The sequence below is a fragment of the Colobus angolensis genome, unplaced genomic scaffold, assembly GCF_000951035.1.
Source record: "Colobus angolensis palliatus isolate OR3802 unplaced genomic scaffold, Cang.pa_1.0 Scaffold125, whole genome shotgun sequence".
Classification (NCBI taxonomy): domain Eukaryota; kingdom Metazoa; phylum Chordata; class Mammalia; order Primates; family Cercopithecidae; genus Colobus; species Colobus angolensis.
Window position 1 is genome coordinate 5,403,544 of NW_012113697.1, and position 23,398 is coordinate 5,426,941.

At 38.0% G+C, this 23,398-nt stretch overlaps 1 protein-coding gene across 3 annotated transcripts in view; it reads left to right on the forward strand.

The window, feature by feature from the left end:
• The first annotated feature begins 231 nt into the window (after positions 1–231).
• MYH4 (myosin, heavy chain 4, skeletal muscle) overlaps positions 232–23,398 on the forward strand; it is a 32,280-nt gene continuing 9,113 nt past the window's right edge. Inside the window, exons 1-35 of one of the 3 annotated variants that reach the window (XM_011933255.1) lie at positions 232–253; positions 457–504; positions 3,002–3,244; positions 3,373–3,516; positions 3,878–4,034; positions 4,776–4,803; positions 4,898–5,012; positions 5,850–5,942; positions 6,096–6,159; positions 6,310–6,408; positions 6,533–6,636; positions 8,436–8,574; positions 9,169–9,287; positions 9,389–9,538; positions 10,089–10,259; positions 11,780–12,089; positions 12,951–13,021; positions 13,598–13,685; positions 13,768–13,885; positions 14,206–14,329; positions 14,424–14,560; positions 14,691–14,946; positions 15,615–15,857; positions 16,176–16,352; positions 16,573–16,718; positions 16,997–17,087; positions 17,173–17,562; positions 18,051–18,177; positions 18,597–18,715; positions 18,843–19,039; positions 20,468–20,651; positions 20,731–20,896; positions 20,994–21,118; positions 21,388–21,696; positions 22,297–22,500. In XM_011933255.1, coding sequence (XP_011788645.1) covers positions 3,041–3,244; positions 3,373–3,516; positions 3,878–4,034; positions 4,776–4,803; positions 4,898–5,012; positions 5,850–5,942; positions 6,096–6,159; positions 6,310–6,408; positions 6,533–6,636; positions 8,436–8,574; positions 9,169–9,287; positions 9,389–9,538; positions 10,089–10,259; positions 11,780–12,089; positions 12,951–13,021; positions 13,598–13,685; positions 13,768–13,885; positions 14,206–14,329; positions 14,424–14,560; positions 14,691–14,946; positions 15,615–15,857; positions 16,176–16,352; positions 16,573–16,718; positions 16,997–17,087; positions 17,173–17,562; positions 18,051–18,177; positions 18,597–18,715; positions 18,843–19,039; positions 20,468–20,651; positions 20,731–20,896; positions 20,994–21,118; positions 21,388–21,696; positions 22,297–22,500 — 5,169 coding nt within the window. In that variant the 5' untranslated portion in view covers positions 232–253; positions 457–504; positions 3,002–3,040. Of the gene's footprint in view, positions 254–456; positions 505–3,001; positions 3,245–3,372; positions 3,517–3,877; positions 4,035–4,775; positions 4,804–4,897; positions 5,013–5,845; positions 5,943–6,095; positions 6,160–6,309; positions 6,409–6,532; positions 6,637–8,435; positions 8,575–9,168; positions 9,288–9,388; positions 9,539–10,088; positions 10,260–11,779; positions 12,095–12,950; positions 13,022–13,597; positions 13,686–13,767; positions 13,886–14,205; positions 14,330–14,423; positions 14,561–14,690; positions 14,947–15,614; positions 15,858–16,175; positions 16,353–16,572; positions 16,719–16,996; positions 17,088–17,172; positions 17,563–18,050; positions 18,178–18,596; positions 18,716–18,842; positions 19,040–20,467; positions 20,652–20,730; positions 20,897–20,993; positions 21,119–21,387; positions 21,697–22,296; positions 22,501–23,398 lie in introns of those variants that run through there. The other 2 variants (XM_011933254.1, XM_011933256.1) reach the window with 2 other exon arrangements.

Consider the following 23,398-nt stretch of genomic DNA (forward strand, 5'->3'; position numbering starts at 1 on the left):
ATCCCCTATCAAATGCCTATAAAGAACCCTAGATCATCCTCTGTCAAATTATTTATAGGTGTCAAGAAATATTTCTAATTATATCCATTCACAGCCACAGTCAGTGAATATTGTGCAAAGAGATTGCCAAAAACGGTTTTGCCAAGTAGGTTCCCAGCTAGGACAGCTGAGGTGGCTGCTGTGTTTGCAGAATGGTCTCTATAAAAGTGAAGCTGAGATGCCTCTGTCCCGTCCTTCCTCAAAATTCTTGAAGGTATGTATATGTGGAAGAACACTTACTTTTACATTCCTGATGATAATGATTTTTCATTTAAGGGATATCTACTGTCTCCCAAATTTTAATTATTCTTTCCAACATTCTTAAGGATGACATTGTACACAATATAGTTACTAGTATTTTGTGATTAAATGGGGAAAAAAAGAATCCCGCATTCTTTTTATTTTTTCTTTCAACAGTAGTTGTCTGCTTTGAGCCTGCCACCTTCTTCATCTGATAATAAAGAGGTAAGAATAATTTATTATTATGCTCTAAAGAACAAAGGAATCTCTATATTGCTACATCTTAATGAGCTACCATTTTATTTCCTAGTTTAGTATTGGGAATAGGATATCAGGGCAGCTGTTCCTTAAAAATGACTTCTCATAAAATTTTGACTTTTCAGGACACTTAATCAAACACAACTTAATGAAACTTCTCTTTCACATGTTGTTAGAACTTCAGAAAGAATGAAGCCATCATATGTAATATTTAATATGAACTACTACTCCAACATAACCCATAAGGATATAACAGAGAGACCGCATGATAAAATCAAGATGTGTTTATCTGGAAGTTGATATTTCTAGGTGCCAATCCAGGCTTTTCACTGATTTTATTTGCCTGGGTCAAGCCAGTTAGCCTTTATGTATCTCGAAATACAGTGTGTTGCAGTGGAATTAACAAACCTGCAGTTAGCGGAACAGGACTCATGTCCCAGCACTACCACTTATCATCCACCTCTGTGACGCTGAATGACCCTTAACCTTTCTAGGCCTTAGTTTCCTCATCAGTAAACAAGGAGGCTGGATTCTATTGACTGCTAAGGTCCTTCCAGCTCTTGCCAACTGTGATTGAAGTCAGTGGTTTTCAAGGACAACTCCACAGAATCAAAACATTTAATGGAATTCTGCTGATGGAGAATCGAAACATGTAATGGAATCCTGCTAACTGTGCATGTGCAGACATGTACTTTTACTATTATGTTAAGGGTATATATAATCATGAAAACCTATTTTACACTTAAGAATTGTTTTAAATGAATTTATATTTAACATGGCAGCTATATTCACTTAGAAAAGAACAGAAAACACTGTTCATGTGGAAATGCTGCTTCCTCAAACTTGAGGCAATGATCACTGTGTGGGTGGATTCAAGGACCCCTTGCAACAACCTGAGGCTCTGTGGGGGCTTGATCCACAAGCTGGGAAACAATTAATCTATAATAAGACAGGAGATGGGAAGGTTAGCAATCATCTTTCTGTGTTTCCTGGATTCACTGCATTATAGTAATCTCCATGTGGCAGTGTGTTGTTAATTCAAAGTTGTCTGGTATAACAACAAACACAGAAACAAAATATAATGTAATATAATAACATTTCTTCTTCAAAGAAAAAAAACCTGACATTAATTGTTCCCATATATGTTCCCTGAAAATATGTCTAAGTTTCACAGTGTCATCAGGACGCTTTTACAGATAAGACTGATTTTGAAAATAGAGTATGTGGAAATTCCATACTTAACATTTTAAGTTGAGGAAAAGTTTAAGGCGGATGACAAAAGATCAAGACTCTGGAAGGTCTGCAGAAGGTGGTGGCTATTGCTGTTGTTGCCATCATTGCTGTCATTGTCGCTGGCAACCAACACACTTCTGCTCCCCCGAGGTCACCTTCTTTTATTCTGGCCACTCACCCTGTCCTTGCCATCAAGACAGCAGGACTTATTTTATTTTCTCATAATTAATTTGCCAGTGGGGAAAATTTTTAAAGTTCATTTTGGCTTGAAACTTTATACTGGCTATCCATATCAGAAAAAGTATTTAGAAGATTAGTTGGTATTTTTACAAAGAGGAGAAGAAAGAGATTATAAATCTAAGACAGTAAGAATCAGATTTTTAAAATCTATTATATTGAAATCCAACTAAAAACAAAGAGAAATACAGACTAAACATACACAATCACTATAAAATTTTATTAAAAATCAAGAAGTTCTTTTTCTCCAAGAATCTTTTAAAGTTGTTTTTGCTTTAGATAATACTTCTGACTTTCAAACAATTTAAAAACCAGTAAAAGAGACTATAATTTTTACTTAGGGCAAAATTATACTTTGGATATTCAGTTTTCATTACAGTTATTTTTTTCCTTTACTTAACTGTCAGTTAACTAGGTGCTTATTTGCAATTATTAGATCTGGACTTATATCCTGAAAGAACAGGTGTACCTGTCCACGTTCAATTTTAGTAAGTCTGACATCCAATTTTAGTAATTGGGGATGAGAGGAATATTTGCCCAAAGATCTGTATTTGAGTTTTTAAGACAGGTTCATTTATATTGTAAAGCCACTGGAAACAGTTATTGTCCATGTCTTCATATCATCACAATGTTAAGAGGGGGACGTTGGAAATAAGAAAGAAAAGAAAAGCAGCAAGAAAAAGAAAAAATTCTGAACATGCTTGGAGCATCACAAATGTTGCTGATTGAATGTCGATTCCTCCACATTTCTCAACTAAGATTTATAACATAGAGGAATGAACTTAGGCTTAAAGTATCACAAAAATTAAGCTATCAACATAGTGCTTTCAAATCAATGAGCTGATCTCTCAGCTCCTTGACATAGTACACAGGAGTGGTCCCTAAAGGCAGGGGTGAGGAAACAAGCATGGAAAATTAAGCACATTAATATGAAATCAACAGAATAATTCTCCACCCCACCCCTGAATCATCATTTGGCTGTTTCTTCCTCTAGGTACACCTAGTCCAGAACTGCCATCAGTAACCTGCAGCCATGAGTTCCGACTCTGAGATGGCCGTTTTTGGGGAGGCTGCTCCTTTCCTCCGAAAGTCTGAAAAGGAGCGAATTGAAGCGCAGAACAAGCCTTTTGATGCCAAGACATCAGTCTTCGTGGTGGACCCTAAGGAGTCCTATGTGAAAGCAACAGTGCAGAGCAGGGAAGGGGGGAAGGTGACAGCCAAGACCGAAGCTGGAGCTGTGAGTAAAAACATCTGGAGCTGATTAGACTCTGCCTCCTTTGGGGTTAATTTAGGTGATACTTATTTTTTGACCTGGCCTTTTCTACTACTTATTTGATGTGCACTGGCTCCTTCTTTTCTTAACAGACTGTAACGGTGAAAGAAGACCAAGTCTTCTCCATGAACCCTCCCAAATATGACAAGATTGAGGACATGGCCATGATGACTCACCTGCATGAACCTGCTGTGCTGTACAACCTCAAAGAGCGCTACGCAGCCTGGATGATCTACGTGAGTACCCTTTCAACATTATTTCTCACTCACTCCACATACTATACATTAGCCAAAATAAGTTAAGGGCTTTAAATAAATTTGGTTATTGCAGTGTTCTTTTATGACCAATCATTTGGTTAATGTTGTAAACTCTGATATGTTTTAAAATGTACATGTGGAAAGCCATTTACTTAACTGAATTAGTTGAAAAACTGAAGCATTTTGTGCAGCAGTAATGATGGAGGGAGGCAACAAATGAATGAAACTTTATGAGAACTAACACAGTACTTAGGTCCCGCTCTGCTTGCCCTTAAAGCAGTATTTCCAAGGTAGATAAATAAGGTGATTGCTGATTGAGCAACCCTGTCCTTTCCCACAGACCTACTCGGGCCTCTTCTGTGTCACCGTCAACCCCTACAAGTGGCTGCCGGTGTACAACCCTGAGGTGGTGACAGCCTACCGAGGCAAAAAGCGCCAGGAGGCCCCACCCCACATCTTCTCCATCTCTGACAATGCTTATCAGTTCATGCTTACTGGTGAGTGAGAATTACAATTTCCATAATCATTTGTAAAACAATTGTATATTGATATCAGAAAAAACATGGGGCTAGTATTCTGAGAATTAATGTTCAGCACAAACATGATAATAGAAATAATAAAATTAAGGAAATATATTTAGAATAAAATGCACTAGTTCCAAACAGAGAAGAAATTTTGTTTAGATTTCTATGCTAAGTACTAGTTCCAAAAATAGGGGAAATTTTGCTTAGATTTCTGTGCTAAAATCCAAATTAACTAATGCTAGTTCCACCTCAAAATTAATTAAATTTAGGCATCAACTCTGCATTTGAATTATAGATAATACATAATCTCTCCTAAAAAGTAAGTTTTGAAGTCTCACAGTGACAAGCTATCACAAGCACAGTATAAAACTTTAAATTGGACATTAACAACATGACATAATTTTGAACTATGAACCAGGTGACAGGATGGGACACAAAATTGTTATTAATCTGATATTAATAGATTATTCTCATGGATAAAATGGTAAAATGATGCATTACATAGTCTATACATTAGAAAGGTAATGGGATTATTAATTAGCACATCTTTGATACTTATTTTTAGAAAAACCTTACGAGAAGCAAAGCACAAATTCATACAGTTATTTTTGCAAATGGGGAGTTTTAAAAGACAATTTTGAGTTTATAAGTACTGTGTTGACCTGTGTGTTAAGTGTGTTTTTCTAAATATTATCTTTGGGTTCTCTTTCACAGATCGTGAAAACCAGTCAATCCTGATTACGTATGTATATTTCAATACTTTCTTTCTGTTTTGATCATTGTAGTGGCTACTACTACCTTAGATTCTGAACTTTTCTTCTGTTTGAACTTGATAGTGGAGAATCTGGTGCAGGGAAGACTGTGAACACGAAGCGTGTCATCCAGTACTTTGCAACAATTGCAGTTACTGGAGAGAAGAAAAAAGAGGAACCTGCCTCTGGCAAAATGCAGGTGGGCATGATATTCATCTAAGGACAGAATAACAGATTTTAAAATCTAACCACTTGCCCATCAACAGTATACTGTATAAAGAAAATGTAGTATGTATACACCATGGAATACTATGCAGCCTTAAAAAAGAACAAAATCATATTTTTTGCAGCAACCTGAATGCAGTTGGAGGCCATTGTCCTAAGCGAATTAATGCAGGAACAGACCACCAAATACAGCATGTCCTCTTATAAGTGGGAGATAGACATTGAGCATGCATGGGCATAAAGATGGGAAGTACAGACACTGGAGACTACTAGATAGGGAAGGGTAGGAGGGAGGCAAAAGCCAAAAAACTACGTATTGGATACTATCTATGCTCATTACCTGGATGACAGGATCATCCATACCTCAAATCTCAGTGCCATGAAATACACCCATGTAACAAACTTGCACATGTATCCCCTGAATCCAAAATAAAGGTTAATTTTTTTTTAATTGACCATGGTGCTTCAAAATCATAGCAGCCAATTGCAAGTGACACCAGAATTTGGAAAATAACTCTTGGAAGGGCTTGTGAGAATGAGATGAATAGGGCAACGTATTGGCAAGTATAATAGGAAAAATTCTCACAATCATGTTTTAGGTGCTTTTCTGGGCCTGGGGGATGCAGAAGTCAAGACCAGGTCACTGGAGTGTCCCCCTCCCCTTCCCAATTTACCTTCCTTTTAACTCATTTTAGAAAGCCTTTCTCAAAGCTACAGATTACGGTTCAGGGGCAATGGGGAACGGAAAGAGGTCAATGGGAAATTACTTACTGCAACTTTTTTCTTTATCTGATTATTCATTTCTCTTAAGGGGACCCTTGAAGATCAAATCATCAGTGCCAACCCCCTACTGGAAGCCTTCGGCAACGCCAAGACTGTGAGGAATGACAACTCCTCTCGCTTTGTAAGTCTCTTGATCTTCATTTTCACGTGAAGATCAGCACTGGCTGTTCTATGCATGCAGTGTCAACATTTTTTCCATCTGTTTGGTCCACAGCTAAAAAAAATAGTTTCTGACTTTTAATGTGTACAATAATCCCTCCTTTTCCTTTTTAAGGGTAAATTCATCAGGATCCATTTTGGTGCCACAGGCAAACTTGCTTCTGCAGATATTGAAACATGTAAGTTAATAAATATTAGTGATTGAGAATCTTTTTCTTTGTGGGTACATGTTGGAAAATCCTGTACTTATTTCTGTTGTGGGAAATTTTCAAACACTAAATTTTTCACTGCGGTATCTGCTTTCAAATGAGCTTAATCTGACTTTCCAGATCTGCTAGAGAAGTCCCGAGTTACTTTCCAGCTAAAGGCTGAAAGAAGCTACCACATATTTTATCAAATCATGTCCAATAAGAAACCAGAGCTCATTGGTAAGAAACATCTTTGATTTATTTCTACCAAAGAAGAATAACAGCCCTTCTAAGAAGCCCCTCTGAAATGTTTTTGATGACCAAAGTAACGCTGTCTATATATTGTTCTTTTCCATGTGTTCAGAAATGCTTCTGATCACCACCAACCCATATGACTTCGCGTTTGTCAGCCAAGGGGAAATTACTGTGCCTAGCATTGATGACCAGGAAGAGCTGATGGCCACAGATGTAAGTAATAGGTACAAAGTAGTAACAAGTAAATTCATTTTCCAGTGTACAACACTCTCCTCTATTAGGGTGGAAAGCAGTGGCAGAAAGACTATAAATAGGTAATACAACCCTTTGGACTTTCTTGCTCTTGGAAACAAATTATAGGATATTTCAAAACTCTCCCCCTACATGTGTTAAAAAGCCTGTAATAAATGTTGGATCTTTAGTATTCCTTAGCTAGTAGGTTCCTTTTATTCTATCTTACTAGTCATTTTTGGTTGATATTTATGGTCCAATATTGATGTTTCTCTGCTATTTTATGCCAGACCCCACACCCAAGATCCTGGGAAGGAACTGCAATATTATTACAACTAAACATGGAACTCCCACTGTTCTTCTACAGTCACATGTAAACATAAGCCTCATTTTGAATAAACCTCTGTGGGTTAATAATATATCCCTCTCTACTCCCCAAGCAACATTAGAAGAAGTGGGTTGTCCACTTCAAAAACATGCACTTTGGGGACTCCATAAGCCTTTATATTTATTTTTGAAACTACACACTCTTTCCCCACTACCACCTCTTTTTTAAGGAATATTACTTTTTGGCTTACTTTCTTTATATGTAAACTTTATATATATTTCATCTTTTCTTTTGATTTCTGAATAATATTCTTTATTTTTAACTTTAATATCAGTGGGAATATCCCAATACCCCCAAGTTAGGGTTGACAGTGCTTTTGCAAAAATGCTTTTTCTATTAAAATATTATTCTCAAAAAGTCAATAATTCATTTGTGTGGCTTCATCTTATAAATATCAGCTTGTACTCTCTATAACTTACTATTATCTTTGTATGTCCAAAAGTGATAGGGAGTTAAGAAACACACCCTAGTCTGCGAGGTTAAAAAAATGTAGCAGTCTTGCTCTAAGACTTCCGTAATAATGTCTAGTTTCTGTAAATACGTAGGGTTAGTGAGCCGGAAGCGGAAGGCAATAATCTGGGGAAAGAGTCTTGGTAAGAATAGTAAATAAACGCATTTTCCTCTGCCTGCTCTGAATACTGCCCCCATTTAAAAGCCTTTTCAAAGCCTATGTGGGCAACTAAAAAGGTAATCAAAATTCTATAGAGAAAAAAGACACAGAAATATTACACTAAACGGCAAAATTCCTTCTTTTCACAAATGTCTCTTCTCTGCATGAGAAATAAATGACTAGGTAAAGTTTGCTACCCCAGGCATCTCATGGTCAGCTGAGCTGTGGCTTGCTATCAGAGACGCATGTGGAGAAAGACTCACAGCGACTGTTGTTCTCTTCATACCCTCTTTCCAACTTTATCGCTCACGCCCATTAAAGTGGGAAGGTAGACTGGGATTATGTATTAGGATAGGACAAATAGGAGAAGAAGGAGCAACAGAGAGACTTGCGAGACTGGAGAAAAGAAACAAAAATAGCCAAGAGACCATGAGGAGCATGTGCCTGAGAAGGAAAGGGGGGCTGGGGTGGAGAAAAGGGGCAAAGTACTAGTCTTGGCATCCAAAGTCATGGCTCTGAGTCCTGGTTCAGTGAGTGTGGACAAGTCACATCATATTCTGTGACCAAATGGACTCCTGACTCAAATGGAAAGACTGATGCATACCTCTTGGTGTTGCCATGTGGATCAAAAGGTGAAGCATATGAGTACCTTTTGAAGATGGCAAAGTGCTAGTCAAACATAAGGCAAGGCAAGATGAGAAAAAAGTGGGAGACAGCCCTGGTGTTCTGAGGGAGTCTTCCATGGTGCTAATTGGGGATGAGTAAATTCAACTCTTTTGACAGAGTGCTGTGGACATCCTGGGTTTCACTGCTGATGAAAAGGTGGCCATTTACAAGCTCACTGGAGCCGTGATGCATTACGGGAACATGAAATTCAAGCAAAAGCAAAGGGAAGAGCAGGCAGAGCCAGATGGCACAGAAGGTACCACCCCCGTTGGTATCTTCCACTTGACAGAACTGACACAGTGAGCTTTTCAGAGGCAGAGACCGTGTTTTTACTTTCTCTGACCTAGTTCGTGAAGGGCAAAGTGTTATGAGAAGGAAATTACACACAGACTGACGTTTTACATTATTGAGCAGATTTGTGATTTCTGCTCATTCCATTCTTCATTGGCTTTTCATAAGCTCATATTTGCTATTTGACTAATACATTTTTTATTTCAGTGAATAATCTGTGTGCCCACATGCACTGGAAGAAACAGAGATCTGAATATTTCTGTCGCTACTCCTCTAGGTTAGGGTTTCTCAAATTATTTTTATCTGTGGTCTACTTTTGCAACATTAAATATCACAGAGAGTATCGATTCCCCAACCTCTAATTTATAATCACAAGAAATGACTAAAATTAGTGAAAGTGGTGGCAATGCTTTTGAGGCAATATGAACAAATGAATAGGTTTCAATGACATTTGCACATATTACTTTTGGAGTAAAACCTTTTTTCTTTGTCATCATCATTTACATTTTAAAGTGTGTAAGCCATGGTCAGTTTCACCATTCTCACCTTGTTCACACAGTTGCTGACAAAGCTGCTTATCTGACAAGTCTGAACTCTGCTGACCTGCTCAAATCCCTCTGCTATCCCAGAGTCAAGGTCGGCAACGAGTTCGTCACCAAAGGCCAGACTGTGCAGCAGGTAAACATGACTTAAACTCTCTGATTTATTTGAACCGCAAGTGACTCAGGAGTTCATCACTATTTTCAATTTAAAAAACTAAACTATCACTCCTATTGAAGGTGTACAATGCAGTGGGTGCTCTGGCCAAAGCCATCTACGAGAAGATGTTCCTGTGGATGGTCACCCGCATCAACCAGCAGCTGGACACCAAGCAGCCCAGGCAGTACTTCATCGGGGTCTTGGACATTGCTGGCTTTGAGATCTTTGATGTGAGTTGTGAACTGACAGAAGATTAGTAAGTGCAAATCCTCAGTCATTTTATCAATCCTGTTAGAGCATACAAAATCACTTTTACAAAATGTACCTTACAAAATGTTCAAATGTAATTCCTACTGAAAAGAGTCTTTGAAAAGATATGAAAAGTAAATAGGTATAAACAGGAAAAGAGAAAATTCTATTCTTTTCAGTCTAGAAGTCTCAAAAGTTGATCCCTGAGAGGTTTTTAAATAGTCAAAATCTATCCTGGATCCAAGCAGATGAGCATAAAAACACCTTTTTAAAATTACTCTAAGGGAATATTTTAGAATCTTCATTTAACAGTATTTTGCCTAGTATGCATGATCTCATGCAGTTACTTGGAAAACAAGAATTCAAAGAATCAGTTCTACTTTGTTTAGAATTATGTACTAGGAAAACAATCTGAAGGCTTATAATTTAATAAACCAAAAAGCCTTAAATTCACAAGAAAATACTAATAGATACTCTGTAGATAGAATACTTAAGTTATGAGTAATTTCCTATATTTATCTTGTCCTGTAGTTCAACAGCCTGGAGCAGCTGTGCATCAACTTCACCAATGAGAAACTGCAACAGTTTTTCAACCACCACATGTTCGTGCTGGAGCAGGAGGAGTACAAGAAGGAAGGTATTGAGTGGGAGTTCATTGACTTCGGGATGGACCTGGCTGCCTGCATCGAGCTCATCGAGAAGGTTCATATGACTTTTCTAGCTTTCAAAACATGAAAACCAAATTGCTTGCTTCTCTATGCTTAATCACACTCCCTGTTCTCAAAGAACAAGCAGTGCTGTTTCCTGACACACTCGTATATTCTGATTGGATATGAGGTATGTCCCAAGCAATCTGTTATTAATAAGTAGAGTAGTTTGTAGAAAAATGATTCTCACTCACACACACATGGATTCGCATTTATCCCTCTAAAAACTTAATTCTCTCTTTTATTCCTACATGGTTTCATGCATATGGGAGAAAGGGATGAAATTACAGCTATTCCTCTGGGTTGTGTAATTAACCCTGGTGCACTCATGACAGTGTATTGTGCAGGTATCATCATCCCTCATGTGTAACAAGGCAGGCTTTGTCAACATGTCTTAAAGATCAGAAGGTTAGTCCTTCAACTCTTGCAGTCATTAAGTCTTTCTCCATTCATGATAACTACTGAATAAACACCAAACCTCTGTATCACTTACCTAGAAAATGGGCCCTGAATTCTCCATTATTAAGGGGGTGGAGCAATAGTTACATCAGATCTAGATATGTTAACACTCATCAAGCAATCGGTAAACATTTCCAAAAGTATCTTGGGGGCTTGTCATGTACTTGTTGATATCAATAAAGTCTATGTGTGAACCCTACCCTAAGCAGTGGGAAGGGAAGAGTAAATGCAATTGCCACCCAAGAAAACTTAAAATACTCAGGTTAAAATTCACAAAAATATGAAAGATAAGAGTTTAACAGAAGACTAGGTCTGCACAGTTTGGGGAAAAGATATGTTAACTTGGTGATATAATATCTCTACTATTCATGAAAACTTTATGGTCCTCAGAAAAGGCATTTATTTTATTCTCTAGTATTTCAGTTTCTGTATCACCGAAATACTCTTAGGGATACAATTTGTGAATCTGTTAAATCATCAATGTTGAATTTTCTTTCACTCTTTCCTATCAAATACATTAAGAAAAAAGTCAAACTCTTAGAAAGCAAAACCAAATTACTATCATTTAACTCCACAGTGGTGGAGAACATAGACTAAAGTACAGAATTTTAATGATACAACATAAGATGCACTTTTCCCCTAGGAATGGATCATTTTTAGTCCTTACACATAATCTCTCTTCCCTTCATACTTCTGTCACCTCTAAATTCGAGGTAAAGGAAGTTATATTGTCAGTAGGAAAGAAAGTAGTCAGATATATACATTTATGGAATAAAGAACTCAATTTTGAAGTGATGTTTTCAGAATCTGGTTTTATACACTGAACATAAAGTGTGCCAAATGGTTCAGATGTATTTTTTTTTTAACTGAGTCTTTCTAGCAAGCATATTTCCCATATGTTCTGGGTACATAATGATTCCTTTACATGTCATGCCTGTTTAATTTATCATTCAAAGTCTTCTTTTGAAACATTGTATTTTCAGTTTTCCATCAACCACGTGGAGCATAACGTTCTGAGGGGCTCATGATATATCATCCCTTTTTCCCTGTTCTTAGCCTATGGGCATCTTCTCCATCCTGGAAGAGGAGTGCATGTTCCCCAAGGCAACAGACACCTCCTTCAAGAACAAGCTGTATGAACAACATCTTGGAAAGTCCAATAACTTCCAGAAGCCCAAGCCTGCCAAAGGCAAGCCTGAGGCTCACTTCTCGCTGGTGCACTACGCCGGCACCGTGGACTACAACATTGCCGGCTGGCTTGACAAGAACAAGGACCCCCTGAACGAGACTGTGGTGGGGCTGTACCAGAAGTCTGCAATGAAGACTCTGGCTTTCCTCTTCTCTGGGGCACAAACTGCCGAATCAGGTCATGTTTAATAGCATTAATATGTTACAAGAGTACAAAATAGACATACACTGTTCAACAGAGACATATGTGGTTACAGCAAAACCGAACACGAAAACACTGGCCAATAGACGCCTAATGAAAGAAAGTGTATTTAATAACTGCGGTACAGTTTTACAGTCATAGACTTTCAGAGCTAAGTGACACTGGATCATTTAGCCCACAGCCTGATTTCATTGATGAGAAAACACAAATCTCAGAGAGGTTAAGTGATTTGCTCAGGATCATAAAACTAATGTGTATCATTTTAATAGTATTGGTTCTTTCAAGGTTCTCCAGCTAGGCTAGAGATAAGGAAATCCTTTGGCAGGGCCCTAGTGCTTGCGGAACTGAAGTTCTGTTCTCTTAAGTGCCCTAACACCAGATGTGCAAGTAACACCATAGAAACACAGGCAAATGGGAGCCAGGATTTCCCTGCAGGCGAGCAGAGGCTCACCTACCTGGGACCAAGTGTGCAACTCTGCCTGTTCTCCGAGTGATACCTGCACTCACGAGGCATTACTACTCTGTCTCCTTGGCCCTTCCTTCAGAAAACAGACATTGCTGACTTGGAGTAGGAGAGTCCCATCCCCTACCCACATCTACCCTTTACACTCGCAATTCTTTTGTTGTTGGTTTTTTCCTGAATGCCTATCACGTGAGACAAATCTATGATTCTCTTAATCTACAATTGAGGGAGGAGAGATATGGAAAGAATAGGAATGATGCGAGTGAATGAGAGCAAATTTAAATTCCAAAGGGAATTTTGGCAGTCCTGATGTCTATGGATAGTACTTGAAAGGCTGTGGCAAATAACTTTAATTTTTCCATTTTGTTTTTTAGAGGGTGGTGGTGGAAAGAAAGGTGGCAAGAAGAAGGGTTCTTCTTTCCAGACAGTGTCAGCTCTTTTCAGGGTACAGTATATTCTTGAATTACAGATAAATACTTTCATTAAAAAACTAAAGTATCAAAACAGAAAGTTTTTTTAAAGATATCTATGGCAAAAGTGAATAAAGTAGTATAGTATATTTTTTAGTATATTAAAGGTTTTGTAAACTTTCTAAATGCCTTAGGGAAAAAATTAACAAAAAAAAAAATATGTATCTCTTCACTTCAATCTTTATGATACGTGAACCACTGCCCCTGAGTCCTATATCCAAGAGATCTGGTATTGCACAAATTTCACATGAAATCAAACCTTCTTTTAAAAATAACCACTGTATTCAATTACATCTCCTTCATGTGACAAAAATCTCAATACAAATTTCCTCTGACTGGTGGTGCTTGAGAATAACAAACTGAAATTAACTGATTTTGTGTAATCTGTAATTTCCTACCTACGCTCCATATATACGATTCCTCTCTGTTATGATAATTTGTTTTTCCTTGAGACAGCTCATTAAAATATGAAATGAAAGACAAACATTGATAGGGACCATCATGTAGATGCAACTAGAAATGAGTTTAAAACTTTTCATGTGGTTCCACAGGAGAATCTGAATAAGCTGATGACCAATTTGAGGAGCACTCACCCCCACTTTGTGCGGTGCATCATCCCCAATGAAACTAAAACTCCGGGTAAGACATTTCTGATATCCAGACAAGCTCCAGTGTGTGTGCAATAGACCAGGAAGTATGGCATGTGGGTTCCTTCTTTTAGGTGCCATGGAGCACGAACTTGTCCTGCACCAGCTGAGGTGTAATGGTGTGCTGGAAGGCATCCGCATCTGTAGGAAAGGATTCCCAAGCAGAATCCTTTATGCAGACTTCAAACAGAGGTTTGTGTCTCATTATTTTTCGCTTTCAATGTCTTAGTCTACATCAAAATCACTGTATAATTCAAACATTTTAAAACTTTCCCTTGAAAAGTGACATGCAATTATTTTAAAATTGATCATAAAAGAAAGAATCCTAGGTTTATATTATCATAAGTTTGTCATAATATCTTCCCAAGTTTTACATAAAGCACTGTCTGACTTTTTAAATGGCATTTTGTTCACAAAAAAATCTATCATCTTTTCAGTGATAGCTACCAAATGTTCTACTGTTTTTTTCAGTGAAGAAAAACCACATTTTTATATTCTTTTTATTCTGACAGGTACAAGGTTCTAAATGCGAGTGCTATCCCAGAGGGTCAGTTCATTGACAGCAAGAAGGCTTCTGAGAAACTTCTAGGGTCTATTGACATTGACCACACCCAGTACAAATTTGGTCATACCAAGGTATCACCAGTCCAAATTTCTGTCTGTCATAATTCTATCACTTTTAGACTTTCTCCTAAGTGGAAATAACATATTTAACTTGTTCTTTCATAAGGTTTTCTTTAAAGCTGGCCTGTTGGGAACTCTAGAGGAAATGCGAGATGAAAAGTTAGCTCAACTCATCACGCACACTCAAGCCATTTGTAGAGGGTTCCTGATGAGAGTGGAGTTCAGAAAGATGATGGAGAGGAGGTGAGAGCCCACACACAAGTCTTCCTTTTCCACACTTTCATAAACGAATCCACTGCAGTCATTACTTTTGTTGAATGATGATCACTTTCCACGTTATTCTCCATTTGCATCTTTTTTTCTTTTCCTACAGAGAGTCTATCTTCTGCATTCAGTACAACATCCGTGCTTTCATGAATGTGAAGCACTGGCCCTGGATGAAGCTGTATTTCAAGATCAAGCCCCTCCTCAAGAGTGCAGAGACAGAGAAGGAGATGGCCAACATGAAGGAAGAATTTGAGAAGACCAAAGAAGAGCTGACAAAGTCAGAGGCAAAAAGGAAAGAACTAGAAGAAAAGATGGTGACGCTAATGCAAGAGAAAAATGACTTACAACTCCAAGTTCAAGCTGTAAGTATTATACATTGCACAGTTCAGCCATATCTTATTGTTTTTAATGTTTTAAAATGAATGGTTTCCACTGAAACATTTGTTCTGATTGTTTGCTGTTCAAAAACACCAAGACTCAGGCATAAAGAAGCAATAGATGCAAAGTCACATATTATGCTGCACATGTTCATATGTGCATTCATACACAGTTTGCTCATCAGTGAGCAAAATCATAAAAATATCAATAGACATTTTCCTTTCTTTATGGAACCTTCTCTCAGATCAGATTATTCTTTCTTTAGTATAGTTTTGTGCATAAAAGAGAAGTTACATTGTTTTTACCAGGGCAGAGAAATGGCTAAATTAATCCCCTCTTAAATGTGAGAAAACTGAGTCCTACAATGAATGAGTGACTTTTCCAAAGTTGCAAAGGTTAGTATAGAGGCAGATTTTTGCCAAAGGGCTAGTTTTCCTGATTTGGCCTTCCACACATGAATATCTGAAGGAAATTTGTTATACTTGATCAGTAGATGACAGTATTAACATTTTGCCCATTTCATTTTAAAAGTTAGCAACTTGTATACATGTTGACCAAACTGGCAGTCACTGAAGTTTCCACCTTTTAATAAATTATTGTGTGCTTATAGATATAGCTCAAACAAATGAAAATGCTTAATTTCTCCCTTTAGGAAGCAGATGCCTTGTCTGATGCAGAGGAAAGATGTGATCAGTTGATTAAAACCAAAATCCAACTTGAGGCCAAAATCAAAGAGGTGACTGAAAGAGCTGAGGATGAGGAAGAGATCAATGCTGAGCTGACAGCCAAGAAGAGGAAACTGGAGGATGAATGTTCGGAGCTCAAGAAAGACATTGATGACCTTGAGCTGACACTGGCCAAGGTTGAGAAGGAGAAACATGCCACAGAGAACAAGGTACAAATCATGATCCATTTTAGAATATTTATAAGTACCTTGATACTAAAGTATTTTAATTAAAAATTTAATCTGAAGATGATTGAATATGAAAAATACCACTGTCATAACTATGTCATCTCTTTAGTCTTCACCACCACAATCTACTTACTTGACCTTTACCTCCTATTTTTTCAGCCATTATTGGCCTGGGTTACCTTCTGGTTCTCATTTTCCATCTCAGGCTGACATTATCCTAACATACTACAGTATCATGTTTTTCATCAAGATAATAGGTTGTCATTGACATTCCTTTTGGTCATCTGTTCAAATCCAAAGGTGAAAAACCTCACAGAAGAGATGGCAGGCCTGGATGAAAACATTGCTAAGCTGACCAAGGAGAAGAAGGCTCTCCAGGAGGCCCATCAGCAGACCCTGGATGACCTGCAGGTGGAGGAGGACAAAGTCAACACTCTGACCAAAGCTAAAACCAAGCTAGAACAGCAAGTGGATGATGTAAGTGTGAAAAAGAAAATGTTTCCCCTTGCAACAAAATAAATAGTTGTGACATGAAACCAGCACTGATGCTCATCAGCCTTTAATGCTTGGTCTGTGAATAAAGTTCTTGTGCTACTTGTTGTATCTTTAAACATTTTTCTTATGTATCTTTGAAGGCTACTAAGCATAGGGTTCAGTGCTTAAGAGCTGAAATAAATAAAATGCATTATAAATTTAGCTTGAAGGATCTCTGGAACAAGAAAAGAAACTTCGCATGGACTTAGAAAGAGCCAAGAGAAAACTGGAGGGTGACCTAAAATTGGCCCAAGAATCCACAATGGATATAGAAAATGACAAACAGCAACTTGATGAGAAACTCAAAAAGTAAGTATGGCATAATTCAGCTATAACCTGCTTGTTGTATGTCAATGCAAATGAAACCTACGCTAAAAAGATCTCCAAAACATTACATCATGACATATGGAAAAAAAAATGACATCTTTGACCTTTTTATTTAATTAAACTAATACATTATTAATGTGTAAAACATTGTACTACTCACTCCTTCAACACCAGTAGTATAAAAAAAAACTTAGATTATACATAGAAAAGAAGATTGGTAAGAGAACTGATTATAAGCTAATGTGTTGCTTTTCTAATAGGAAAGAGTTTGAAATGAGCAATCTGCAAGGCAAGATTGAAGATGAACAAGCCCTTGCAATGCAGCTACAAAAGAAGATCAAAGAGTTACAGGTAAGTTATAAACTCCACCTTTTCTGAGCATTACAGGAAACAGAATTGACATAAATTCACATTAATGTGGACATATCACAACCAGGCCCGCATCGAGGAGCTGGAGGAAGAAATCGAAGCAGAGCGGGCCTCCCGGGCCAAAGCAGAGAAGCAGCGCTCTGACCTCTCCCGGGAACTGGAGGAGATCAGTGAGAGGCTGGAAGAAGCCGGTGGGGCCACTTCAGCCCAGATTGAGATGAACAAGAAGCGGGAGGCTGAGTTCCAGAAAATGCGCAGGGACCTGGAAGAGTCCACCCTACAGCATGAAGCCACGGCAGCTGCTCTTCGGAAGAAGCACGCAGATAGTGTGGCTGAGCTTGGGGAGCAGATTGACAACCTTCAGCGGGTCAAGCAGAAGCTGGAGAAGGAAAAGAGTGAGCTGAAGATGGAAATCGATGACCTTGCTAGTAACATGGAGACTGTCTCCAAAGCCAAGGTCTTCATTAACTTGTGCCCTTTTCATCTTTATTTGCAATAATTCAAAATGACCAAGTTTATATATGACTATTTTTAGCCAAATTACACAAACATTAGATGTCATCTAAAGCTTAAACTTACTCCTAGTACACATTATTGTATTGAATCGCTTAAGTTTTCTTAACTTCTTTGTAGAAAACACTTTAACCTTTGATACTATTACCATGAAAAAAATATATCATTAAAAAAAGGTTTATCTAAAAACCATATTCTAAATGATGCAGAATTTAAATGATGTTCACACTTTCAAAGAGAATATAATTTTGACAATCATGTGTTCATTATTTAGCCAAATTAAATGCCTCTACTACTGTATAGCCACCATGCAAGATTGATAGAAAAGTAAATAAAAATCAACCTCTTTCCACAGGTAGTTACAGATCTCTAACTCCCAGCCTCTGGAATAAAAATGTATTGTCTCTTCCTGTTTTCTACTTCTCACCCCAGGGAAACTTGGAGAAAATGTGCCACACCCTAGAGGACCAGCTTAGTGAAATAAAAACAAAGGAAGAGGAGCAACAACGCTTAATAAATGAGTTGTCAGCCCAGAAGGCACGTTTACACACAGAATCAGGTCAGTAAATAAATAACATCAGCCTTCAGAGAGGTGAGGAATGAAAGGCAAGCCTTTACCTATCAAATACAAGTACTTTCTCAAGCTCTGTACGTTCATTTATCACGTCTTACATATTCCTCCATCTTTTTGTTATGAGACAGTAAAATGCAATGATTCTAAGCTACAATTGAGAGAAAAAATTAAGCTCCCTGGGCTCAGGAGATTTTTGTTGCCTCAGCATTACTCAAAACATCTTGAATTCTAAAATATCAAAGAAAACTCACACATTTTTAAAAAAGCAAGAAATAACCTTCTCAACAGCACTGAATATCTTGAGGATTTTTTTCATCATATGAAATAAGAGGGTTACAATGTTATTCCATTCTTTAAATTATTGTTTACCTAGACAACAGAACTAAAGGTTTTGTCTTCCACAGGTGAGTTTTCGCGACAGCTAGATGAAAAAGATGCTATGGTTTCTCAGCTATCCCGAGGCAAACAAGCATTTACACAACAGATTGAAGAATTAAAGAGGCAGCTAGAAGAGGAAACTAAGGTGAGAATTCTCCAGCTGATACTTTCAATCACTTGAATCGTGCAACATAACACACTATTGAACTTTGCAGAGAGAATTTCAATGATTAGAAGATAAACTTATATCACATACTTTTTGGTTGGTCTAGGCCAAGAGCGCTCTGGCCCATGCCCTGCAGTCAGCCCGCCATGACTGTGACCTGCTGCGGGAACAGTATGAGGAGGAGCAGGAAGCGAAGGCTGAGCTGCAGAGGGGAATGTCCAAGGCCAACAGTGAGGTTGCCCAGTGGAGGACCAAATACGAGACGGACGCCATCCAGCGCACAGATGAGCTGGAGGAGGCCAAGTATGGGCTTTTAGTGTGGGGCAGCGGGCGGGGGAGCAGGAAGAAATAAAAGTGAAGGCAGTGAAGGAAAAATAGAAGAAAGAGAATATTCCAGGCATGGGGAGGAGAGATGAAAGACTTCAGCTTATTTTATTATAGGGTGGTGGATTCCACCATATTCTTCTTCTTAAAGTCCAGTGTATGTCCACTGGAGAATGGAATGAGACCAGATCCTTCCACCCATTCTGGTCCAGAGCATCTTAAATTTCTTTCCACAAGGATGGATTATTAATTATCAGAATATTCTTTATGAATTAAATAGAATTAGTATCTTTTAATAGAGGGAAAAATTGAGACATTGAGACTATCTGGTAAATTATTATGAGTATTACAATGAACAATAATCGGTTTTTCCTTACCTGGAGTATTGAATGTTTAGATTAAGGTTGTCATATGCTGTCATTATTTCAACTAACAACCTATATCAATGAATGTGTTCACTAATTACATATACTGTTTGTGGACTACAAGTCATGAGATTTACACATTTACACATAGAAGGGGAAAAAAGCATTCCTAGTGAAGGAAGCCTTTCTAAATTTAATTTATCTCAGTAGTTGTTAGAATTAAACAGAATGAAAGAGTTTAGCAAGCATTTCCAGAAGGAGTTCCAGATAAGAGTGTGGGCTGGGAAAGGTCATGAATTGCCTAGGTTGGTGAAAAGAGTAGTAGATAAGATTTTGGAGGAAATTTGGGAAATGCAATAATGCAGTAATATTTATTATCTGAGGCCACCAAACCCAGAAAGTTACTGATTCATTGTATGACCTTTAACATATCACTCTGGGCTGCTGTTTCGTCATTTGCAAAATCTTTTAAAGAGACCCATACTAGAAAATGCTTAAAGATACTATTCAATGCTAACCATTCCTTGGTGATACGCTTCCTGTTCATGATTGCCATTTCTTCCTCAAAGTAAATAAAACTCAGTCCTTTTCCACAAGTAGTTACAGATCTCTAAATCCCAGGCTTCAAAAGAGAAATGTATTCTACTTCTGCTTTCTACTTCTCACCCCAGGCAAACTTCAAGAAAATGTGCCACACCTTAGAGGACCAGCTTAGTGAAATAAAAACAAAGAAAGAGGAGCAAATTTTCACATTGTTCACTTAGCCCTAGTGCTAACTTATATTCTCTCTCTCTCTCTCACACACACACACACACACACACACACACACGTGCTTTGTAAATATGTTTGGCAGTACCTGAGATGGATAACAATAAGAACTCAACAGGAAATCAGAATTCTAAGAGAGTGAAAATGTTTAGAAAAATTCAATAACTTGTAGACAACTCTTGAGGAAATATGCTTTTCTAGTCAGCAGCTTTATAAAGGACACTGTGGTGACTCTGAGTCTGCTCTTGGTCACTCATACTGACCCAATTTTCAGGAAGAAGCTGGCCCAGCGTCTGCAGGATGCTGAAGAACATGTAGAAGCTGTGAATTCCAAATGTGCTTCTCTTGAAAAGACAAAGCAGAGGCTACAGAATGAAGTAGAGGACCTCATGATTGATGTGGAACGATCTAATGCTGCCTGCATAGCTCTCGATAAGAAGCAAAGAAACTTTGACAAGGTGGTCCCCAGTACCAGCTCCCCGGGGGGAAGCTGACATCATTCTTGGTTTCAAAGGCTTATTTTCTATATACTTCCAGATTCTGGCAGAATGGAAACAGAAGTATGAGGAAACTCAAGCTGAGCTTGAGGCCTCCCAGAAGGAGTCCCGTTCTCTCAGCACTGAGCTATTCAAGGTGAAGAATGCCTACGAGGAATCCCTGGATCATCTCGAAACTCTAAAGCGAGAGAATAAGAATTTACAACGTGAGTCATTGCAATCGTTCTGTTTCAAAAATGGTAGGGAGATATCTTTTCAATTTTTCTTTCTACTGAACTGAAATTTGGTACTTTATTATTATAGAGGAGATTTCTGACCTGACAGAGCACATTGCAGAGGGTGGAAAGCATATCCATGAACTGGAGAAAGTAAAGAAACAACTTGATCATGAGAAGAATGAACTACAGGCTTCCCTAGAGGAAGCAGAGGTATATTTTTCATTTGCTTAGCTCTGTATTATAAATAAATTGAAAATTAATAGCAACTGAGATCTCTATCATGTTGCAAATCTTTAGGGGATAACACATGTAATTTAGTGAAAAATACTGAATTGTACCTTGAGAATGCAGAGCTAATAGGATACATTAAGACGTATGACAGTTTGTGGGTTTTGTAATGCCTTCTTGGAGAAATTATCATAATGTGAAAGAAATAAAAAGCTCTTTAGGGAACCTAAATAAATGTTGCTTTTATTAAGGCATCTCTTGAGCATGAAGAAGGCAAAATTCTTCGCATTCAACTTGAGCTAAATCAGGTGAAATCTGAGATTGACCGAAGAATTGCTGAAAAAGATGAAGAACTCGATCAGCTGAAGAGGAACCATCTCAGAGTTGTGGAGTCAATGCAGAGCACGCTGGATGCTGAGATCAGGAGCAGAAATGATGCTCTGAGGATCAAGAAGAAGATGGAGGGAGATCTTAACGAAATGGAAATCCAGCTGAACCATGCCAACCGCCAGGCTGCTGAGGCACTAAGAAATCTTAGAAACACACAAGCAATACTGAAGGTATGCTGGGGAAAACACACATAGTGTTGTACAGTCTCAGTGCCATTGTGTAACTCAAATTGTAATGTTTTACGAGGACTATGTGTCATAAATCACCTAAGGAACATGGTAATCAGTTCAAAAGTATACACACAAAACTGAAAAAGAGCTTAATTCTGGAAGGCCCAGGACAGATTTTGCTTTGTTATCTGCAGAAAGCACTGTGGTGAGGGGTAGGGAGATAGAGGAAGTGATGAAAGAGTTTGGCTACATGCCACTGCTTAAATCACTTCATTAATCTGGACTTCAATTGCTTAATATGTAAAATAACACCGTTGGACTAACTGAAGTCTAAGGATACTTTCCTGATCCAAAATTTCATAGAGCTAGCCATGGTACTTTTTAATGATTCAGGGTCTAAAATAATAAAACAACATGTTCTTTTGAGTAGAACTGCAACCCTCAGCTACAAAGAATTTATTATTAAAGGTACTTGCAGATTGTTCCTATCTAATCACACTCTAAGTCATTAAGATCAAAGAGTGTACATGACCATAAGTTTGCACTTGCTTTAAGTGGCGCATAAGTAAGAGGCTTTTTCTCTTTTTTCTTTCTGGGTAGGACACTCAGCTACATTTGGATGATGCCATCAGAGGCCAAGATGACCTTAAGGAACAACTGGCAATGGTTGAGCGCAGAGCTAACCTGATGCAGGCTGAAGTTGAAGAGCTCAGGGCATCCCTGGAACAGACTGAGAGGAGCAGGAAAATGGCAGAACAAGAGCTTCTGGATGCCAGTGAGCGTGTGCAACTTCTGCACACTCAGGTGAGGTTCAAGACTATGGTTTAGCAAATGTACTCCCTGAAGCTGAAGACAATTTGAGAAGGTAAGCTTGTTTATAAAGCAAAAAATAATCTTGGCAGGTGCCCCTTCCTGGAGCTCTAGAAAACGTAGAGGGTGCTGTAAGGATTTACTGGGACCTAGCTGGTTCACGAGTATATTTATGGGCTGGCACAATCATGTTCATTTGAAATAATCTGGAATTCTAGAAACTTTTATTAAAAAAGCATAGAGGACCACCTACAAATAAACATACATCCAATACTTGTAGCTGTCTTGTCTTATGCAACTCTAAGCTACAAAAAGATAGGCAAATAAAATAGAGGAGAAAAACAAAAAGCCATTAAATTATATTTATGTATCACACATATGCACAGAATGCTAACCTCGTGGGATACAAAGAGAAGCTCTTCAGTTCAGATTCGTGGAGGCCATTATTAATACTAGTTAGCATTTGTTGTATATAGTGAATGTGTTAAATAAATGGTGGTATATCCTCATAATGGCTAATATGTAACCACTCTAGTATGCATTTATTGCCATGGGAAGATGTTTACGTTATAGTAAGTTTAAAAAGCGACTTAAAAATAATATAGGATGTGTGATCTTTTTTCCCATATAAACATACAGGAAACATCCAGAAAGATAAATAAAAGCTTATCCTTTATCTCTGGTGAGAGCACAATAATTATTTTTTGTCTCTTGTCTGCTAATTTGTATGTTCCACTATCTTTTACAATAAATATCTATTACTGTATACTTCAGAAAGTTGCACTGTATAGACATAACTATTAGAGAAGTGTTAAAATCACATGCTTTAGGCCGGGCACAGTGGCTCAAGCCTGTAATCCCAGCACTTTGGGAGGCCGAGACGGGCGGATCA